Source organism: Danio aesculapii, chromosome 8 (assembly GCF_903798145.1).
Source record: "Danio aesculapii chromosome 8, fDanAes4.1, whole genome shotgun sequence".
NCBI classification, from domain to species: domain Eukaryota; kingdom Metazoa; phylum Chordata; class Actinopteri; order Cypriniformes; family Danionidae; genus Danio; species Danio aesculapii.
This window is the reverse complement of record NC_079442.1, coordinates 27213458-27235366: the sequence shown is the minus strand read 5'-3', so window position 1 is coordinate 27235366 and position 21909 is coordinate 27213458. Positions and strand designations below refer to the sequence as shown.

Genomic DNA, 21909 nt, shown 5'->3' with positions numbered 1-21909 from the left:
AAATTCAGTAATTAAAATCTATTGTTTTAGTCCAGTCAGTTCGTCTAATTGTTCGTTCGTTTATTTGTCCCCTTAAATTGAAACTACTGTTAATGTCATGTCGAGATTGTCTTGTGACTTATTTGTATGGTGAGACTTTTCTTCTGACTTTTTATTTGAAAAGGCATCCTCGATACGTCCGCTCTCATGGCTTCTCGCGGTGTTTAAACCAAACAAATCGGCCTCATACAAGTTTGCCCAAAATGTTCAGCCATACAAGTCAACATACAGAGGTAATTATGCAGTTTCTACTTTCTAATAACAATGTTAGATCTATAACCTGTCATTGTGGTCATAAGGGACGTGACATTTTAACAGTACGCGTCAAAAGGGCTGCTGATGAATGAGTGTTTGATGGGACGAGACGCGATCAGCTTCAGACCTGACAATCGGCCTTGGCTGGAGGAGTCCGGCAGTGGATCAGAGATTAATGAATGCATGTCAAAGTTTATATTCTTTAACTGGATCCAGATACTTGATATTAAACCACCTTTGAACATATTGTTTGTTGGACCTGGCCACTTGTTAATGTTTTAAATGCAGAGTTAGGTGCAGACAAATGAGTTTAACGTTGGAATTCAAAATCCAATTAAAGAGATTATAGAGAGTAGAGAAATCGTAGAGAGTTGAGGTTTCACCAGGAGCCACGTTACAGTTGAAGTTTGTTCCTTTATATTGCATAGCTTCAACAAAACTATTTGCGTGGAGACGAGCAATCCAACTCTCCGGGAAGATGTGAAGATTGCTGTTCCTGGTAGCACTGTCCGTTCTGTGGGCCTGAGTAGTTCAAACCCCACCATCAAGAGCAAATGTGTCAAACATTACAGGGTCACAGAAGAGAGCAATAACAGACACAAAGGTAAGTGTATGTGAGAAATAAAAGACTTTAAAGTGTGTATATATATATATATATGTATGTAGTGTGTGTGGTGTGTGTGTGGTGTGTGTGTGTGTTGTGTGGTGTTGTATACATTTATGGAAAAATTAGAAAATTGTGTTTCTCTGTATTTATGAAAAACTGGGTTTGGATTAATGTTAAATGTTAATATATAATATCTAAAATGTTTTTTTCATTCATTCATTTCATTTTCTTTTCGGCTCAGTCCCTTTATTAATCTGGGGTCGCCACAGCGGAATGAACCGCCAACTTATCCAGCATATGTTTTATGCAATGGAGGCCCTTCCAGCTGCAACCCAGCACTGGGAAACACCCATAGACTCTCATTCACATACATACACTACGGCCAATTTAGCTTATTCAATTCACCTATACCACATGTCTTTGGACTGTGGGGAAACCTGAGCGAAACCCAAGTGAACACGAGGAGAACATGCAAACTCCACACAGAAATGCCACCTGACCGAGCGCGAACCAGCGACCTTCTTGCTGTTGCTTTGTTCTAAATTATATATATGTATAAATTAGCAGTCCTTTATTAACATTTTGATGTATGAACATTAATAAGTTATATATGAAGATTATATATAAGATATTTACTGTATTTGTTGATCAAATTAAAATAACAAATTATTTCTGTCCTAAAAATCATGTTATTTCAACCAATAGTAGATTCATGATTTATTATGTTAAGTTTAGAAAACAAATCTAGAAAATGTACCTGAAAATAAACAAAAGGCTTATACTGTATAACATTTTCATTTCAGATTGTGGAAGAATGCCATCAGTAGTTTTACAGATGAAAGCAAAAACTTATATTTTACTTAAATGGCATAACTACGAAGTGTAAGCTGAATTGAAACCTGAAAATTTTCAAGCGGTCCTCATACTTTTCCCCATAGCTGGATAGGTTTTTACTTGAAACATTAAGCATTGAAAAAACCTGTCTCTAATAAAGACATTAGTTTCTTTTCTCCCCCGAGTTCTTCAGTTTCAAATCGCAGTTGATTGCCGGGACTGGCGCCGCACTTTCACTGCGTCAGCTGCACATCCACTTTCATGAGAAAAGAGGGTTTCTAAAGCACTTAGCGACGTGTGAAAGCAAAAAAACTAAGATACAGTAGTGGAGTTAAAATCGGGGGGATTCACCAGAACCAGATCTTCGTATGACCGTTTCTGAGACTGGCAGCGCTGAGGAGACTCCTTTCAGTGAGGAACACAAGAGCCGGATTTCTGAAGAAGCTCAGAAAATTAGGAGAAAAGCAAATTTATTGAAAATCATTTGTGCTCTAAAAAGGTATTACATATTCTACCTTTATGCCACATATAATATATTATATATCATTTATACCATATAAATATTTTAAAATGATTTTATTAGACATGGATGCATTTAATTTACCAACAGGTATATTATACTGATAATTGTATTACAAATAAATACAAAAAATTGCATGGTTTCATGGTTGTTTTGTGTCATAAACATTAAAGTTCTTCATCTTGTGCAGACAGCGAGTCAGGAGCCCAGTGAATCAGAGATTCCAAACCAAGAGTCCACAGGTGATGATTCTCATTCAATATAAAACACTTCTGTAATGCAATGACCCTGCCATTTCAGTGCGCCACACATTCATCAAATTCATCTCTGAACCAAATTGTAAATAATTTTATTGAGTTGATGTGAATGTGAGAGAGATTTTACGCAGGCTTATGACAACTATAATTAGCTTTGTTGTGTCATTTTAAATGCAAAGATGATAATGTTTGATGTGTCTTTATGACAACTTGACATAAACGAATACATCACAACCTGTCTCATGACACCTTGACATTACCAGACAACACAATATGTTAGTGTCTTTGTCATGACACTTGACATTTGTTATTATAACATGATTGTGACAAGGCCATTATACTGTGTCATGAATACTTTTCTGATCACCTTTTTCATTCATTCATTTTCTTTTCGGCTTAGTCCCTTTATTTATCTGTGGTCGCCACAGTGGAATGAACCACCAACTTATCCAGCATATGTTTTTTATGCAGCGGATGCCTTCCAGCTGCAACTCATCACTGGGAAACATATACACACCCTTACAACACATACACTACGGACAATTTTAGCTTACCTAATTCACCTATAGCGCATGTCTTTGGACATGTCTTTGGAGGAAACCTTACGGAATGGGGAGAACATGCAAACTCCACACAGAAATGTCAACTGACCCAGCTGAGGCTCGAACCAGCGACCTTCTTGCTGTGAGGCGATTGTGCTACCCACTGCCGCCACCTTGACCCTTCACCTTTTTCAGTGGAGTAAATAGATTTATAACATTGCGGTTAAGAAAATAAGAATGAAGCTGTTATAAAATATAAAAAATTATAATGGCCTCATGGACAACATGTTTATGACAGATTTATGACAATTTATGTTGTTTCGTAATGTCAAGTTGTCATGACAGACATCTTAAACAATGACACCTTAGCAATTAAAAGGGTCAAAACTGAGCAAATGACACTAAATACACAGTTTAAAATACTAAAAATCTGATTCATATTCATGATGTGTAATGTCATGATTATAAGGTTTCACGATAGTCATATAAACACCCCCTTTAACTAAAGTGTTAACTAATCGGGGATGCGTTTCCGAAAACCATCGTAGCCCAACTAAGATTGCAAGTTGCGTTGTTACAAACATAGTTCATTGATTTCATAGTTCATTCTCAAATCCATCGTTCCAATGAACATTTGCAAACTGCGTCGGAAACTTGTATGCTTGCAACTACACCTTTAGAGCTGTAGTTACTGTAGACAGCATAGTTCCTGGTTGGTGTTCTATTCCCAGTTATCCCTCCTATGCCCTATTCGTTTCAAACATTTCACATTTAAACTTGGAATGATAAAAACAAACTTAAAGTCATCACTCTTAGGTGGTAATTTGCTTTCAAATATTTTTACCGTTCAGTTTAGCGATCTTCATATTGACATTTGCGTTTCTTTCGTAGTGAACTTTGAAAACATTTATGCCATTATGAACACAGCCGGGCTCATGATGAAAGCTATAGGTGACCTATTAATTTAAAAGCGCAATTTATGTTACGTCTCCAAAGCCTGTGACAACAAAATATATAGCATACGTATAGTTTTAATTTATAGTAGCTAATTTAATAAGAAATGTAGCCTACTAGACATAAGCCTGTTGGGTTAGAACATTTCTGCAGTGGCTTGAATGTGTTAGAGTATGTAAAGTAGAAAAACGTTTTAAAAAAACCTTAAATAAAATAAACAGTATCCTACTTAATAATAATAATAATAAATGAATAACTATAAATTAATAATAAAATACTACTACTGCTACTACTAATAATTTTATTAAGTATGATTTTTTTTTTTCATTTCTTGATATGTAGCCTACTGTAAATTACCATCATTAACAACTATATATGATTTATATATGAGATGAGATACGTGTGCTTTTTGTAAGTGCTTTTATGTTTTAGAATAGAATATGTAATATTCATAATATTTGTATATATTTCAGTTATATGGAGAGTGCATGTTTTTACCCAAAACCTAGCCTAATATTGGATTTAAAAAATAAATAAGTGTGTGTATGTGTAAAACAATAGATTGCACAAAAATTATGTTTTTTTTCTTTAAAGTTGTTACTGCCGCCCCATTTAGAGCATAATTACGGACATTTTTCGTATAACTACCGTGGTTTAAACAAGGGATCTGCGACAAATTTTTTTCCCAAATAATGCATCTTACTATGATAGTTCAGCCAGTTATGTCATTGTTAGGAAAGTTTTTTTAAAAGGTCAGATTTTAATTGTCAGATTTTAAAAGGGTCTTGAAACCCTAAAACACTTTTTAAAATTTTTAGATGTTGACAGATATACAGTTAGGTCCATAAATATTGGGACATCGACACAATTCTAACATTTTGGCTCAATGGATTCACACACAATGGATTTGAATTAAATGAACCAGATGTGCTTTAACTGCAGACTGTCAGCTGGTATTTGGAATTTACATCCAAAATATTTGGTAATTACATCCAAATCAGGTGAACGCTGTAGGAATTACTACAGTTTGCGTATGTGCCTCCCACTTGTTAAGGATCCAAAGTAATTAGACAATTGGCTTCTAAGCTGTTCTGTGGCCTGGTGTGTGTTATCCCCTCATTATCCCAATTACTTGATGGGGTTAATTCTGAAGTGTTTCAGGCAATATTTTCTGCTCGTATTAGGTGCGCTTCACAGTGCAGATGGAGAATGACCTAAAGCATACTGCAAAAGCAACCAAGCTGTTTGAAGGAAAGAAGTGGAATGTTATGCAATGGCCAAGTCATCACCTGATCTGAATCCAAATGAGCATGCATTCACTTGCTGAAGACAAAACTGAAGGGAAAATGCCCCAAGAACAGCAGGAACTGAAGACAGTTGCTGTAGAGGCCTGGCAGAGCATCACCAGGAATGAAACCAGCGTCTGGTGATGTTTATGAAGTTCCAGACTGCAGGCTGCAATAGATTTGCAACCAGAATTAAAAAGTGAAAGTTTGATTCATGATTATTATTCAGTCCAATTACTTTGGACCCTTAACAAGCGGGAGGCACATATGCAATCTGTTGTAATTCCTACACTGTTTACCTGATTTGGTATAAATACCCACAAATTAAATCTGACAGTTTGCAGTTAAAGTTCAATTCAATTAAATTTCAATTCACTTTTATTTGTATAGCGCTTTTACATGTAGATTGTGCCAAAGCAGCTTCACATAAAAGATCATAGTAAATTGATACAGTGTAGTTCACGTTAAGTTCAGTTCAGTTTAGCTCAGTTCAGTGCGGTTTACTAATCACTACTGAGAGTTCAAACACTGAAGAGCAATCCATCGATGCGCAGCTCTACAGATCCCAACCATGCAAGCTAGTGGCGACAGCGGCGAGGAAAAACTTCACCAATTGGCGAAGGTGAATTAAAAAACCTTGAGAGAACCAGGCTCAGATGGGCACGACCATTTCTCCACTGGCCAAACGTTTTGTGCAGAGCTGCAGTCCAAGTGCCGAAGGCTGGAAGCTGGCCTCAGCGAAGACTCGTCGTCCCTGGAGCGTCACAGGAATCAGTCTCATGTTCTCCACTCCTCCATGACCACCACAGTAGCTGCTCAGGATACGGCCTGGTCCAGGATATGGATACCTTGGGATCATCTCGTCGCTGATCTTGGATCGAATCAGTGGCGCTGATTTGTTTCAAAGCACATCATTTAATTTCAAATCGATTATGGTAGTGTATAGAGCCAGAAATGTTAGAATTGTGTCGATGTTCAAATATTTATGGACCTAACTCTATGTGTGGCACGTTGCTAAAACACTATTAGGACACATATGTTCACTATCAAGTGAAAATGTTGTTTTAGTAAATAAAAAAACCCAATTACCTCCATTGTGTTACAAATGAGATTGTTTATGATTTATGTAAGAAGTACATTATAAAATGTCAAATATATTTATAGTTACAGATTTTTTTCTTTATTTTAAAAATATTATTAAGTTAGGAAGTGACCACTGCAACTTAATGTATACAGTTTGGTATGTTTAGCTTCGGCACTCCACCCTCAGGAATGTTTGGATTTAGACACCTTATAAGAAAAAGTTTGGGTACTCCTGCTCTAGGACAGTTTTACTTTCCTTAACCTCAGGTGAAGGAGGCGTTATGGTGGAGCAGGTGAGAACAGATGACCCATCCCAATGGATGAAGAAGATCCTCCAGAGGTCAATCCGTCTGTCACAGAGCCCACCGTTTCAAATTCTGCTGCCAGTTCTCATCCTACAGAGGCTGATGTCGCCATACAGACGTTGGTCAATGAGATGTTCTCTAGACACTCACCTGTTGAAGTACCGTCCCACAGCGCTCCAGAGCAGATGCACAAGATCTGTGTCCTTTCTGTGGTTTAATGATGCACCGAAAAATCTGCAGGTGCATTTAAGAAGGAAGCACCCAGATCAAGTTTCAAACCAGGAGAATTCTGTGCCTGTTCAGATGAAAATCCCAAAAACAGCAGAGACTACCAGTGCGGGCAACAACAGAAGGTGAGTGAAGAGCAATTCAGATCAGAAAATTGCAGATTTTACTCTTTAAGCCCCAAAGTAGGGCCTGCGGGCCAAAGTTGGCCAGTGTTACCTTTGGTTTGGCCCACCATGCCATCTGAAAAGAAAGGAAAGTTTGTTGGAGTGAATGCCTTTGACAGAGATCGCCATTTCATTTTAACATAACCTTTGTTTCTTTATTGAATTAAGGAACTACAAAAAAATTATTGTGTCATTTAAATGTTGTAAATTAATCCAACTTTTAAAAATGTAAATACTTGACAAATAATACACAAGACATCAGCGAGCAAATCAAGGTAAAAGCAGGAGCAGCTTGACTAGTGTATTCAGCATTGAACTCCATTGTGTTATAAATAGGATTACTTATGTTTTACTATAATAGGTTCATTACAAAACATTAAAAAATTATACCTCATCATTAATTATGTGTTTTAAAGCAACATTTCTAGTTATTTTTAAATATTAGCATTTATATTAGTAAACTATCTAAGGCAAATTCAATGCAATACGATTTGGTATATTTAACTTCGGCCCACAGCCGTCAATCAAGTTGGTTTTTTGCCCCTATAAGAAAAGTTTGGGCACCCCTGCTTTAACCTGATCTGCGGTCAGACTATACGCATGTGAAAAAAAGAATCAACTCCAAATATGCCGTTGATCCAAGATATATGCAGTGCACTTCATTTTAATGGAACAATGTTTAACATTTGAAAGTTTGAGAGGGAAAAATTACTATGGAAGTCGATGGGTCGCAGCAACCAGCATTTCCTAAACATCTTGTTTGTGTTTAGGCTTTGTGTTATTTCATCAACATTTAAATTTTGTCCATCTAGTACCGTTTGTGTCTTCCTAAACCTTTTAATGAGACAGATTTTCAATAACAGATTGATGATCGCAATCATTTATTTATTGGTGGTGACTCACCCTTTAACATTAATATATTGCGAATTTACACATAGATTCTTTTAGACTCACAGCAGGTACCTTATGATGATTTATAAATTAAGATAATCGCCTAAATTTCAGTTTAGATTAAAAAATAAATAGCAACAGAATTTTGCAGACGGTTTTTTTTCTGGTAGTCTCGAAAGTGTGATTGAGCATGACAACCAAACTCCCCCTTAAAAGCCTCGCAGAATGGATGCGTCCGTTCACAAAGCGCTTTGACCGCGGGTGAAACTCGGCTCTCACCGACAACATAGCGATTTTCTCCGATCTCTTCTGCACTGTCACGACACAGACCGCTTCAGTCGACACGCGGTGGATTACTGTAGTTAACATGCGTTACGGTGGCGTTCTGATGTTGTTATTTTAGCCAGCTCGTCTCCATTTGTTCAACATCTATCTTGAGGTGCAAACGAAACCGGCTCTACTTTTAGTGTCACGACTCTCACCTTTAATAACGTGTGTGCTCTCTTGTTGACAGTATAAATCTCTTTAATCAACTTAATATCGTTATAAAGTCTAATAAAAGCCAGCGAGAGATTTTATGTCGCCAAAACTTGACTAACGTGAAACTAGTAAGTTAGCTGATTAAGATTTTTGCGTTACATAAATCAATATTTAACGTTATGTATAATGCTGGCACTAGTATGTTGTAAGGGTTTAGTAAGTAAGTGTATGTGTGGTGTGTATACATGCATACAGAGGAGAGAGATACAAGGAAATAATAGTTGCCAATTTTAAACTACTAAAAGTTTCAAATTGGCAAGTTTAAAATTATGAGTAACCAAAGCTTGTTCTGGTTGTTGACTAATGTTAATATTGTTTATTTTCTATGTCTGCTGTTTGTGGTTTCAGATTGCAATGGAGAGTGAAATCAGAGATGTGTTCAGGCACTGTATGCGGTTCCCTGTGCCCATTTCTGCCTCTGTGATTGCTGATGAACTGCTGGACACTGCCAATGAAAAGCGATGCTTCACAGTATTGACCAGTGTGTTTAGTTTACAGTTCTGTGATGTAGATTTATGGTCTTTAGTGATATGAGCATGTGATTTTGCTTGCTTATCTACTGTCTTGCCCTGTAGGATGGAGTCAGTGTGATTTGGAGAGAGGTGTGAAACTGCAGTTTTCTAAGACATGGACTTTACTGTGTAAACATGACATAGTGGAGCATGTGCTGCCATCTGGAACCAGCTCACAAATAGAGAAAGAGTAAGTAATATATGAACAATATGGACATATTCATGTATTCATCTTGAGGTAAAAACAGCTCTGAATACACAAAATTGATACAGCCATCATCAATAAGCATCTCTCACTCTCAGGTTGCTCAGCTGCCAGTCTCCATCTGGGACTCTTCAAGCTGTCATCCGGGAAGAAGCAGGACACCAGTATTTGGAGGTAATGACTAATATATTAGATTTTTTGTTACATTTTGAAGTGACCAAAATGCTTAATCCTCTTTTTCTTTTTGTAGGTTTGGGGCCAAAATGGGCTGGAAAAAAGCTTGGATCTTACAGCTCTGAATAAGCATGGAAGAGTGTACGAAGATGGTAAGACACATTTAAATATGTACATTGCACAACAGCGGTCACAAATCACAAACAGGTTAACCAAAAATTGGTGTTAGTGAAAGTATGACTCTTAGGGCTGGTTCTATGTAATCCTTATCTAAAAAACCTATATGTCCACTTCTTTTTAGATATAGAACCAAGACAAAATGTGAACTCCGATTTGATTCATTTGGACTGAAAAACTTTGTGTGAGTAAACATACGTACTCTGAGGCCCTGTTTATACTAATACGTTTTAGTTTTAAAACAGCGTTTTAGAATGAAAATGATCTGCGTCCACACTGGCGTTTCACCTAGCATTTCTGAACAGCTCTCTGTCCACACTATTCCACTGAAAACACACATCATGTGACCACACACACACACTTTGGCATGCGCTGCAGCGTATGCTCGCCTGTGAGCTCCAGGCAGTCAGCGGGTGCTTTGAGCACAGAACCCCAGGTGAGAGCTGTGCACGTCGGACTGTTCATCAAGGATCTAGCGCTGGATCTAATCTCACTATATTTGTTAAACGTGATATTTAATTCATCTTGTTGTCTGTATCTAACGACATATTCCCCGACTTTGGTCTTTTGAATCTATTACTTGTTCTCAGGTAACGTGTTTTGCCTGAGCTCAAAGATAAGTTAGGTTAATATATTAATTTATGCAACCACGTACACTGATTTTGCACATTTGACTGATTGCTTGCCTTTATTCCTATAATGTATCAAATTATTGTATGCTATACTTTTATAATGGCCATTATTGATTATTAAAACTTATATTCAGCAAAAGACGGGGTATGTTTCATATTTTTCATTGAAAATAAAATGAGGCAATTATGTTATAGGCTCCAATTTGTTATGAATATGCATACAGTGAAGATGACTGTCATATAAATATGCAGCTACACGATACCTCAACATTTTTGGTGTCTGTTAAGTTAATATCTGAATGAAAATAGGCAGTTCTCCATATCGTGTTTTCATTTTATTGTAAAGATAGTGAAACAACGCATCCAGGGTGGCGTGAATGAGGTCATAAAGTAGCCTACACACTGTTCCCTTTGAAGATTTACCCGACGTGTCCTCGGGTGTTTGTTTTCCATATCAAACTTGCGAAGTCTGAACTTACAAGGAGAGGATGCAAGATTGAACTTTGTGTAGGCTACCTGATATTGAGGTAAAAGCCCCAGTCAGGTAGGGCGAATGTCTGCAGCCCCGTCTCAGTTTTCTCCTATTCACACTGAGACAGCACAGCAGCATTTTAAAATGAAAACAGCCTCTTCCATGCACCATTTTCGGCGCTCAAACTCTGGGGTAGTGTGGACTGAAGGCGTAACCGTAGCAAAACTTATGCGTTTTAAAACTAAAATGTATTGCTTTAAACGGGGCCTGAAGTCTGGAGAAATGGCTGCTGGAACAACAGCTTTGCCATAACAAATTAATTACATTTTAAATCAAAGTATATTGAAATGGACGTTTATCGTAAAAAATGTGGCTAAAGATTACATTTTTGTTTTTGGTTGAAGTCAATATCTCTCTGATTGTGTTCTGTGTTTCTTTGTGCCCTATTAGCTCAGTTTGGATGTTTGACCTGGTCACCATGTGAAAAAAGGTTGCTCTATGTAGCTGAAAAAAAGAGGGTGGAGCCATCTGTGCATTCATCTTTTGGATCAGCCAATGAGGACGGGGGGCTAGTGTTGCTTGAGGAACAGGTGAGATGTCGGTCAGTCAAAACAGCTGCATAGAAAGGCCATACCAAGTGTGTTCAAATGAGATGGTCTAGCCCAGTGGTTGCCAAAGTGGGGGTCGCAGGTCAATGAGGGGGTCGTTTGGTGCTTTTGAAAAGTCAAATTCATTTTATTAAACTATTACAGTTACCATATTTTATCCATAACCTACAGAAGAAAAAATAGTAGTTAATAGTTACAATAAAAAAACATGCAATTAAAAAGCCATCAGCCTTTCTATTTTTTTTGAGACCCCTGGGGTGATTACATTATATTAAAGACACAGCAGATTGATTTTATGGCACCACATTAAACTTTCTGACACTGTTATGTCACTCACGCACATTCAAAATAAATACAGGCCACAACTGAACAGGGAGGATGGTCTCCGAGTAGCGTTCTTCAAAATTAAATGCTGAACAGACTTGGGCCTATTGGTATGTGGGCACCGTTTGCAGTAGGTTTATATATTCATAACCACCTCAGAGGATATTGGGGGTTGCGAGTCACTACCATTGTTATTTTGGGGGTCGCGAGCTGAAAAGTTTAGCCTACAAAATATTGCCCCCGTTGCCTAGCTAAGCAACTCTAATAACTGCCATTAGCAAATATCAGCCATGATTATTACTGGAAGATATATGATATTATGAAAACAAGGCCGTGTTCACAACTTGTCTAATTATTTTCAACTTGGTTCATTTGTGTTTTAATAAAACATATAAATGATCTTAAAATTGTAAACATCTGTCAACATCTGAACCACTTTAGAGTGTCACTATTTTATCAGAAAATGTTTCAAGATATGCATTAGCTTTTTAAAGAAGTGTGCTGTGTGCATTTCCCAGGATAAGAATGTGTATGTTGAAGACTGGGGCGAGGGGCTGGTGGGTAAAAGCAGTCCAGTTTTGTGTGTAGCTGATCTCAGTAAAGCATCAGTCATCGTATATGCTGGCGTCCCTCCTCAAATATCACCAGCACAGGTGAGTTAAATATATCCCACAGTTGTCATTTGGCATATTATATATTATTTCATACAGCCTTTAAATCAGAGTTGTTATATCAGCATGTATGTTGTCTGGATTATTAAGCACCCCTTCATTTTTTTCCAAGGCTCTGTGGGCACCTAATGGAAGGGGCGTGGTGTTTGTGGGCCAATGGAATGAGCCGTTCAGACTAGGCCTGAAGTTCTGCTCCAATCGCAGGTGAGAGGCGGAGTTAATCTATTTACTTTCTTTAGTATTTTCAACAGCTAGTGATTTACCTGATATATTTATAAGTAAATATCATAATAAATATAAATTTAATATCTCAGTTCACTGATTAATTTGTTTCCTCAGATCAGCTCTCTACTATCTGGATATGAAAGGGAACTGTGGTGAGATTTATATATATAAAGCTTGTTGTGTCACCTTTATAAATGCTTTTGTTTATATAAAGTTCTCTAAAAATAAATCACCGTATTTTTTTTAATCTCTTCTTTTTCAATATGATACGGTCAGAGAGCTTGTCATCTGATGGCATGTCTGTGTCAAGCCCTCGAATGAGTCCAGACTCGTGTTGGATTGTCTACTTACAGGGAGAAGTGTTTGGACCACATCATCAGTGCCTCAGCATGATGTTGGTGAGTAAATATTAATGTATATGCTTCTGCTTTGGAATGTTTAAAACTAAAAGGCAAAATGTGTACTTTGTGTAATATTTATTATATAATTATCAAGTGATGTTTGCTAATCAGCATAATAGCTTGATTTCTGAAGGATCATGTGACATTGAATACTGATGTAGTTAGTGGCAGCTGGACATTCAGCTTTTCCATCACAGAGAAAAGTTTCATATTAAGATATAATGAAATAAAAAAAACAATTAGATTTAAATTGTAATAACTTTTGACTATATAATCAAATACTATATCAGTATTATTTAAAGTCTTATTCATGTGCTCAAATTCATTCTAATATTATTAAACACTTTTCTTTGTCTCTTTATAGTATGACATGAAGAACAGAAGCACTTCGATTTTGGTAGATGTGGTCAGAAAAGCAGAAAAGGGTGCTTAGATGAAAACATGCGCACACACACACACACACACACACACACACACTGTTGAACGTGGAACATTTTATTGCACCTTTTGCAATCAACATTCATATGAGTGACTTCTTCCTCTCTTAGGCCAGTTTGCTGGTATATATGAGTCGCTACCATCACACTGCTGGTCTGCAGACAGTGAGAGAGTCTTCTTCAGCAGTGCCTGTGAAAACAAGAAGGTAAACCAATGCATAAACATAATTCAAACGACAAAACATGCATGCTTGAGTAAAGTAATGAAGAAGTGCAGAATCTGTGCCTGTCCTTTATCTGCTTTGTGTGCATTTAGAAATTCCTGGGGTAGTGATTTTGTGATTTGCACCCTCTGTTCTTCTAGGCAGTGTTTTCAGTCGACAGAACCACAGGAAGAGTCATTGAAGTATGCGGACTGGATGTGCTAAGACTAGGTAGTGTGAATATAGATGTCCTGAGTGCTCTGTCTCAGTATAGACTAAAGGACTTAACACAGCACTGACACTGACAGTATTGTGCCACATTTCGTGTCAAATTTTATATTCTGTAGATGATTTCGGGAGTGTGCAGCTGTTGACGATACAAAAAGACCTGATGGTGTTGAGCTGCTCTTCTCCAAATCAACCACCCTGTCTGGTACAACTCACACTTTATAGTAATTTTTTACTGAAGAAACTGAATGAAATGTAACTTTGAGTGTTTTCTGTAGAGAGCTGGCTTCCTCTCAACAGTCGATCACGCTGAGGACATGCAGCTCAGTAATTTGGGCGGAGCAGATGTGTATGAGGGATTTGATTGGCAGCCCATGCTGATCACACCTCCTTCTCAAGAGGAAAACCATCAGTTCTGTAAGTAACTTGAATATGTCATTAGATACATACACAGTCGTTACCAGATTTTAAAGAGATTTTTCTCTTGACCTCTAAATAGCTGGACTGAATTTTGGAGCAATTCTGTTGAAGCCATACAGTCCTCCAGAGAGGAGGAAAACTCCACTGGTGGTGAATATACATGGTAAGCAAACATGGTTTTTGGAAGAGTCATTTTAATTGAATATATCGGAATTTATTAGTTATAAATACAGTGTATGGATGTTTGTAGACAGATTACAGTCAGGTTGAAAAACATTCACACGGACACTTCTGTTGATCCAAATGAAATTTAATTTGCGTGTATAACCTTAAATTAATATATACAGTAAAATTCCAAGATATTTTATGTTTTTAAAGCCCTTTCATGATAACAGGTTATGGCTATTAATGGCCTTACATAATTTTAGGCTTTGATTCCTTTTGATTCCTCAGTATTTGGGTTTTTAAAATAAAAATTGGTTTGTACAAAGTTGTAATTAGTAATTTTTACTGCTAGTTTCCAATAAACGTTTGTATGATTTTGTCTGTTGCAGTTGAGGCAGGTTTTTCTGCTGTCATATGAGCTTGTATGTATTTTTTCCTGTCAGAAGTCACGTATGTATTTTTGATAGTCATATGATCCTGTTTCGTACTGTGTGAGAGGAATTTACGAGTCGAGCTGAGGGACTCACAAGCTCCTGATCATTTTTAAACATGCCAAATCATTTTTTGAGCTGTTAGCTCCATTTGTGAGCTGTATGTGATTGAACGATCTGATCTGTTCGAAGTTGTGAATCAGGAAAATAAAGTGGCTAAACAGTGAGCACTGTACGTAGTATCTCATGACGATCATCAGAGATGATAGTTTACAGCAGACTTGGATTTATAATTCACACACACAGGGTGAGCAGGCTTCCTGGTTTCCCAGTGGTGACAGAAACTTTGTCTAACAAACATTCACTGCTTCTATCATTATTAAGTTGAAATGAGAGAGAGAGAGGCCACTGAGGTGATGAAAACAATTTCTTCCTCTGATTATGTTTTTGGCGTGGAATTTCATGTGGTTGCTTCTGAGTTTAAAAGTCATTAAATCATGTTGTATATCACTGCCTCTGAATGATTTTCACATAATCTCCTTCATGACGTGTGCATGGACATATGATCTTCTAATAACAGTATTTGCACTCTGTACACTTGCCTTTAGCAAACTTTTGTTTTACCTTCAAATTAAAAAAAAATATTTATTTGGGCTTAAGGCAGACAAATAATCTCACACACTATCAATACTTGCTCAAAGATTTATTACATGCTAATTTATTACAAAAAAAGGTACATTAAATAAATCTTTGAGCAAGTTTTGGTATGCAGGATTACTGGTTTGTCTTTCACTCATTTTACATGGTGATTTTGTCCTAAGCACTTAATTTCCTCAGGTGTGCTGTGTTTGAAGTGATTTTCATGGAACATGTAGACCAGGCATGGGCAAACTTGATCCTCGAAGGCCGGTGTCCCTGCAGAGTTTTGCTCCAACACTTATCAAACACACCTGAACACCCAAATTAGTGTCTTTAAGATCACTAGAAAGCTACAAGCAGGTGTGTTTGATTAGGGTTGGAGCAAAACTATGCAGGGACACCGACCCTCCAGGATCGAGTTTGCCCATCCCTGATGTAGACTAAAGGTTATTGCACACTGAAAATGAAATTTTCGTCCGTAATTTTTACACGTTAAAAAATAAATTCGACCTCACGTGTCAATCGTATTGACACACTGTCTCCGAAACTTTTGTCCATCATAAAAAATTTAACTGGGTTCAATATTTTTTCCCCTTTTCGCATCTGAAAAAGTGATTTGAGAGGTGTTTTCAGAGCCACCGTACAAGCCAAAACCTAAATACAGAATGCTGTCATTTGAGCTACAGAAAATGGGACTCTGTGGCAAGGTTTGTTTATGTGACGAATTTTTCACATACGAACACAAAAAGAAACGTATACGAAAATTTCGGATTTCTGTGTTCAAAGACCTTAAGACAATGGTCTCAAACTCAATTCCTGGATGGCCGTAGCGCTGCATAGTTTAGTTCCAACCATCTCCAACTCACACCTGCTTAATAGTCTCTAGTGGTCTTGAACACCTTGATTAGTTGGATCAGCTGGGTTTGATTAGGCTTGGAGCAAAACTGTACAGAGCTGTGGCACTCCAGGAATCCAGTTTAAGACCTGCCTGAAGGGCTTCTTTTATATACACTTCTTAAAACATGCACAAGTTCATGTAAACCTTGTAATCATATAAGTTGGGTATACTAAACATTTCTTAAATATCATCTCTACAGAAGTTTCTGATGTTTGTCAGTTTTTCTTTTAGTTAAACCATCAGAGAAAGCCTTATTTATACTCTCAGTTGAAGAACGGATTGATGAACATTAATGCATATGAAAACATAACTATAGTGAAGTGTTTTTCTGTGCAGGTGGTCCTCATGCTCATTTCGCTGCAGACTGGAACGCCACAGCCGCTGCTTTAACCAAACTGGGCTTTGCCGTTCTCATGGGTGAGTCTCCAAATGTCATTCTAGTTCCTGTGACAACATAAAAACAGAAAATGAGCACTTATTTACAGTATGATATTGTATATTGCAGTGAACTACAGGGGCTCTACTGGTTTCGGTCAAGATAGCATAGAGTCTCTACTTGGAAATGTTGGCAGTCAGGATGTCAAAGATGTTCAGGTGTGTATATATATGCACAAATAACATTGGCATTTTAAATAGAAATGTTGCGTTAGCTCATTTGTCATTTTTTGTGTGTCCAGAGGGCAGTGTTGTGCGCTTTACAGAACGAAACAAGTCTTGATCCTGATAGGGTGGCAGTGATGGGCGGCTCTCATGGTGGTTTTCTGGCCTGCCACCTGGTTGGACAATATCCAGATTTCTACAGAGCATGTGCGGCACGAAACCCAGTCATCAATGCAGCCACGCTGCTCGGGACGAGTGATATCGTGGACTGGTAAACACACCTGCTAGTATAGTGATGGTTCAACCAACAAAAAAAAATGTACTCACCCTCAGGTCAGAGACGTAGATGACTTATTTTCATATTCGTTCTGAAATCGTGCTCGTAAATGCAAGTCAGTGGCTATCTAGACTTTGAAAGTCGAGGAAACACACAGTGTACGGGCAAAACAAAATGAATACATCTGACTCCTGACGATACATTGAGGGCTTACTAAATAAATCATTCAGTCTGTGTAAGATACTGAGCATGATTTACAATGTTATTGTTATTAATTCACACATAATGAATTAAAGCCATTTATTATGTTAAAAGCATAGCAGTTCTATGAGTTAAATGCAGTTATGAGCAGGAATGATGTACTGTAAGGACTGATATTATTGCTGCAGTATCCTGTGGTGGTACATTTGTTAGATATTTGTCAATATTTTGAGTGTTTGATGGTGATCATGATGCTGTTGTGTACTTCCCAACAGGAGATATTCCTCTGTTGGGCTTCAGTATGCTTTTGACCAGCTGCCTACGTCACAGTCCCTCATTTCCATGCTGGAGAAATCACCTATAGTACATGCTCCACAGGTACACTGTGCACAACACACACTGTAAAAAATGCTGACATGATACTGAGCAAATCGATTAAGTTAACTTAATTGTTTTATGTTCAATCCACTTAAAACTTAAAAAAAAAAAAAACAATTAAGTTGTGCTCAAAAAAAAGTCCAGAATTGTGTTGATTCAGCTCATTTTAAATAAGTAGTTTAAACAAGTAGCAAAAATCTATATTTGAGTGCACTCCTTTACCAAGCCAACTAAATGGGCAAACTGCAAATACTTCTTACAGCTAGTAATATATGTTATACCCTGTATAGAATAGAAAACATTATGAATAAAAAATATATATTATTATTATTATGATATTTTCTAAAGAAATGATGATGTTGCCATTTGTTTGTCATTTGGTGGGGTGTTTTCATTTCTTGGTTCACATTTGTTCCCAAAATACCTTAATTGAGGTATACACACATTTCTTTGGTCAGCATGATTAGTTTAATATGCACATAGCAAACTTTGATATGTTTTGTGTACACATGTTTAGATACGTGCTCCTGTGTTGTTGATGTTGGGTGGGAGAGACCGAAGAGTATCACCTCACCAGGGTCTGGAGCTCTACAGAGCACTTAAGAGCAGGAATACACCTGTCAGGTACACACACACAAACACCACAATTACACTGAATATTAGTTTGCTTAATAACTTATAGACCAGTCTACATAAACAGCCATTATTTGGTCATTTTGATTTTTTTTTTTCTATTGGCTGTAAATCAGGATGTTCTAAACAGACATTTTGTTTCTTGTCATCATGACTGGTCTGATACTGATGCCTATCATCCAAGTTTTATATAAGTCATATTTAAAGGGTTAGTTCACCCCAAAATGTACTCTCTATTTACTCATCATCAAGTGGTTCCAAACCTTAATATGTTTCTTATTTCTGTTGAACATAAAAGAAGATATTTCAAAAAGAAAGCTGAAAACTGGTAACCATTGACTTCCATAGTATTTGTTTTTTCTACTATAGCAGTGAAGAATCTAACTAAGGATCTGAGAATCCTTGTAGAAATCTTATGTGTGTGTTGTTTCAAGAAAGCAACCATTCATTTGTGTTTTATTTTCATTTTCATTTGTTTGTATTAAATTTTTCTTGATCTAATTATTTTATTTAACCAAATTATCAATAGTCATTTATATAATTATCATTATATAATTTTATTGATCATTAGTAGGGCCAGACAGAATCTGCGGGCAGTTTTTTTATTTCTGCAGAGAATTTTTGAAAAAATCTGTGGATTTATGCAGAATGACTTTGGGAGTATCATAACTAAAAACATAATATATTTAAAAAATAATACATTTGGACTTTTATTTAATGTTTACTATGCGAAACTAATTAAATCAACTTATTTGGTAAAGCAAGTCTCATATAATATCTCTACTAAAAGACAGAAAATATTACTTTACAAACTATTGTAAATAAGTCATATGAACATTTTCATATTACTATTATTATATCACAATAATATTAGTGAAATGAATTTAAAAACTGAATAAATATACATTTACACAAGTAAATACATGGACTCAATGATGGGCTAAAAATCTGTGGAAATCTGCAGATTTTTGCGCGCACAGATTCCATGTGGGCCTAATCATTAGCTAATGATTTGCTTATTATTGATTATTATTTGTCATTTTATTATGTTTTTATATTGTATTATGACTATTTTCATGTTCTAATATATGTTATAATCTTATGACTGGATTCAAGTGACACTTGTTTTCATGAGTAAGAGATAAGAGAATGTCTCCATTTCAAGATCTGTATTGTCTCTGGACAATATTGTGAAGCAGTAATTTTCCATTGCTGTTGCTTGTGGTATAATAACACTTTGGATTTATCGTGGTCTGACAAAGTCTGAGCATTGAATAATACACAACTAAGATTATTCAATAAACTCTGCTCTTTCTTTATCATCATTACTTCGTCTCCTGCTTTTGCTCCTCTCTAGTTTTCTCAGTCAACTCCTATATTGATGGGAGACTGTTAATTCAGTTGAATACTGGTTAACAGGGTTGGGTATTGGGCGGCTCCACTAGCTTGTTTGGATACCCAGAGAAACAGACATTTTCTGACAGGATCTGGCATCCACGGTTGGATCTAATTTATCTGGCATGGAGATGGTGATTTAACAGAAGTCAATGATTACTTGTTTTCATCTTTTTTCAAAACTTCTACTTAAAAAAGAAACTCATAAAGGTTTGAAAGAAGGCTGAGTAAATGATGACAGAATTTTCGTTTTTCAGGTGAACTATTTTAAACTTCCTGTTGACTGTGACTTTGGTAATATGTTCAACATAAGCTTGTAAAAATGCTCAGTGCAAAGAAACAAGTAAAAAGATGCTCGGTGTGAAACAGCATTCCCAGAACTTTAGGGCATTTATTTGTCCATTATCTATTATTTCTGGGACATTTTTTTACATTTTCATATTAGTGGCATCTTTATTCAAGGTCTGTTAACTTCTAACCTTGATCCACTTGTGTTTAACGTGTTGTCAAGTTGTGATTGGTTCACGGGATTGGCCAAATCGTGTGACTACCAATCAAGTTTTAGTATGTGTTTGTCTACTGATACAGTTCTGTCGATTGACAGGATTTTTGATAATAAATATTTTCTGTTTATATAACACATCTCTGTTTAAAAGTCTTTGAGTTTTTTTTAGATTTTATTTTGAAACAAGCAAAGTAAAAAAGCTGCATTTTGAGCCATTAGAGGTGACTTTACTGCCACTTCAAATCAATTCAATGCAAACGTTTTATATATTTTTTAAAGGTAATGTGTGTTTAAAAAAATATTAAGTTAAATGTTGATTTTTATTTAGCAATCTTTCATTTGACATTCCTGCTTCCCTAGTATCTTTATTACCCCTGACCTTTGAAAAGCCTACTTCATCTGACAACTAATAACTATTGTGAAGTGTTTAGTCTGCTCATGGTTTTTTCTATCTTTATCACGCACTTCTTTCTTTCTGTCTTTTTTGCTTTGCCTCAGGTTATTGTGGTTCAGTGATGAGGGTCACTCGCTGTCTAAAGTCAACACTCAGTCTGACTGCTTCCTCAACATCCTTCTGTGGTTTAAAGAACATTTAAACTGACACAACATTTCTTAGAAACACATGAAAATATCCATCAGAAGCTTTCCCCCCCTGTCTGAACACATTGTGTTTGACATTTTTGCCAAAACTATAAATGTCTGTGAATGTTGCACTGAAGCTGAAGTTACAGGTTATGCAGGTCATTGTCCACTAGGGGACAGACTTGTTCCTGTTAAATCAGCACTTCTAAAAGAAGAGCTCGAATGCCAAAGGATGGAGTCTTTGTTTCGAAATCATGATACTGAACTGATACTGAACTTTTCTTTTATAGTCAGTCTTTGAATATTCAGCTTTTTTGTGAAATATTTGCTCTTCATCATGTTCTAGGCAGACATTAATGGTGAAGCCAGTATTTTTGAATCAAATCTGTTTGACTTTAAATACAAGGAAATGGTGATTGTTTATAGATGACTTCTTTTTCAGATATAAACAAAGGTACATCTTGAATTGGAAGAGAGGAAAAAGATATTTTTCACAATTGTATCTGCAGAGATCGTCAACATTCCATGTTTATAAACATGATACGGGAGACAAATGTGTGATTTTGATTTTTATCTTTTTATATTCCAGATGCTCATTACATCTAAGTGTATGCTAGGTTTGGTGGCTATCATAAGAGCTCACATCTAAGGCTTCATCCACTTAAATTATGGTCATATTTACAGCAAAAGTTTCATCTTTACTGCAAAAGATTCAGTCAGTCCAATAGACTTTTTTTGGTAACACTTTAAATTAACACACTATGAATCATGTGTTAAGCATTAGCAAATAGTTAATTCATTATCTGTTAAGCATTAACTCTACATTAACAGACATTAGTAAGCACTTTATAACTGCAGATGCTCTATTCTTGACTTGTAAGCACATATATAATGGTTTTTAAAGATTATTTAGACTGTGTAAGTATATGATTGATAAACTATTCAAATTAACATTTATATATCTTATTATTCAGGCATATATTAATAGTGAATTTTTATGTTTATAAATGC

General features: G+C 36.4%; 1 protein-coding gene across 2 annotated transcripts; it reads left to right on the top strand.

Moving 5' to 3' along the window:
- Positions 1-1963: 1963 nt before the first annotated feature.
- zgc:136971 (S9 family peptidase) lies at positions 1964-21452 on the top strand. 2 transcript variants are annotated; one of them, XM_056463523.1, is made up of 24 exons: positions 1964-2234; positions 2446-2497; positions 6645-7035; positions 8854-8986; positions 9081-9207; positions 9321-9396; positions 9473-9548; positions 11128-11267; positions 12128-12262; positions 12393-12484; positions 12620-12657; positions 12782-12903; positions 13271-13331; positions 13455-13549; positions 13708-13777; positions 13894-13979; positions 14053-14191; positions 14274-14357; positions 16664-16744; positions 16833-16921; positions 17005-17198; positions 17681-17783; positions 18301-18407; positions 20815-21452. In XM_056463523.1, exons 4-24 carry the CDS (start codon positions 8860-8862, stop codon positions 20915-20917), a joined length of 2145 nt encoding a protein of 714 aa, XP_056319498.1. In that variant the 5' UTR covers positions 1964-2234; positions 2446-2497; positions 6645-7035; positions 8854-8859; the 3' UTR covers positions 20918-21452. The 2 variants fall into 2 exon arrangements, with proteins under 2 accessions (XP_056319498.1, XP_056319500.1); XM_056463525.1 differs by lacking the exons at positions 1964-2234; positions 2446-2497; positions 6645-7035 and adding an exon at positions 8240-8573.
- Positions 21453-21909: the final 457 nt, after the last annotated feature.

What these genes read in the sequence shown, in the direction of transcription:
- zgc:136971 (XM_056463523.1), top strand. Translation starts at nt 8,860, where the DNA reads ATGGAGAGTGAAATCAGAGATGTGTTCAGGCACTGTATGCGGTTCCCT. An exon ending in ACTGGATGTGCTAAGACTAG is followed by an intron (nt 13,778 to 13,893) that starts GTAGTGTGAATA and finishes TATATTCTGTAG; the next exon opens with ATGATTTCGGGAGTGTGCAG. An exon ending in ACGAGTGATATCGTGGACTG is followed by an intron (nt 17,199 to 17,680) that starts GTAAACACACCT and finishes ACTTCCCAACAG; the next exon opens with GAGATATTCCTCTGTTGGGC.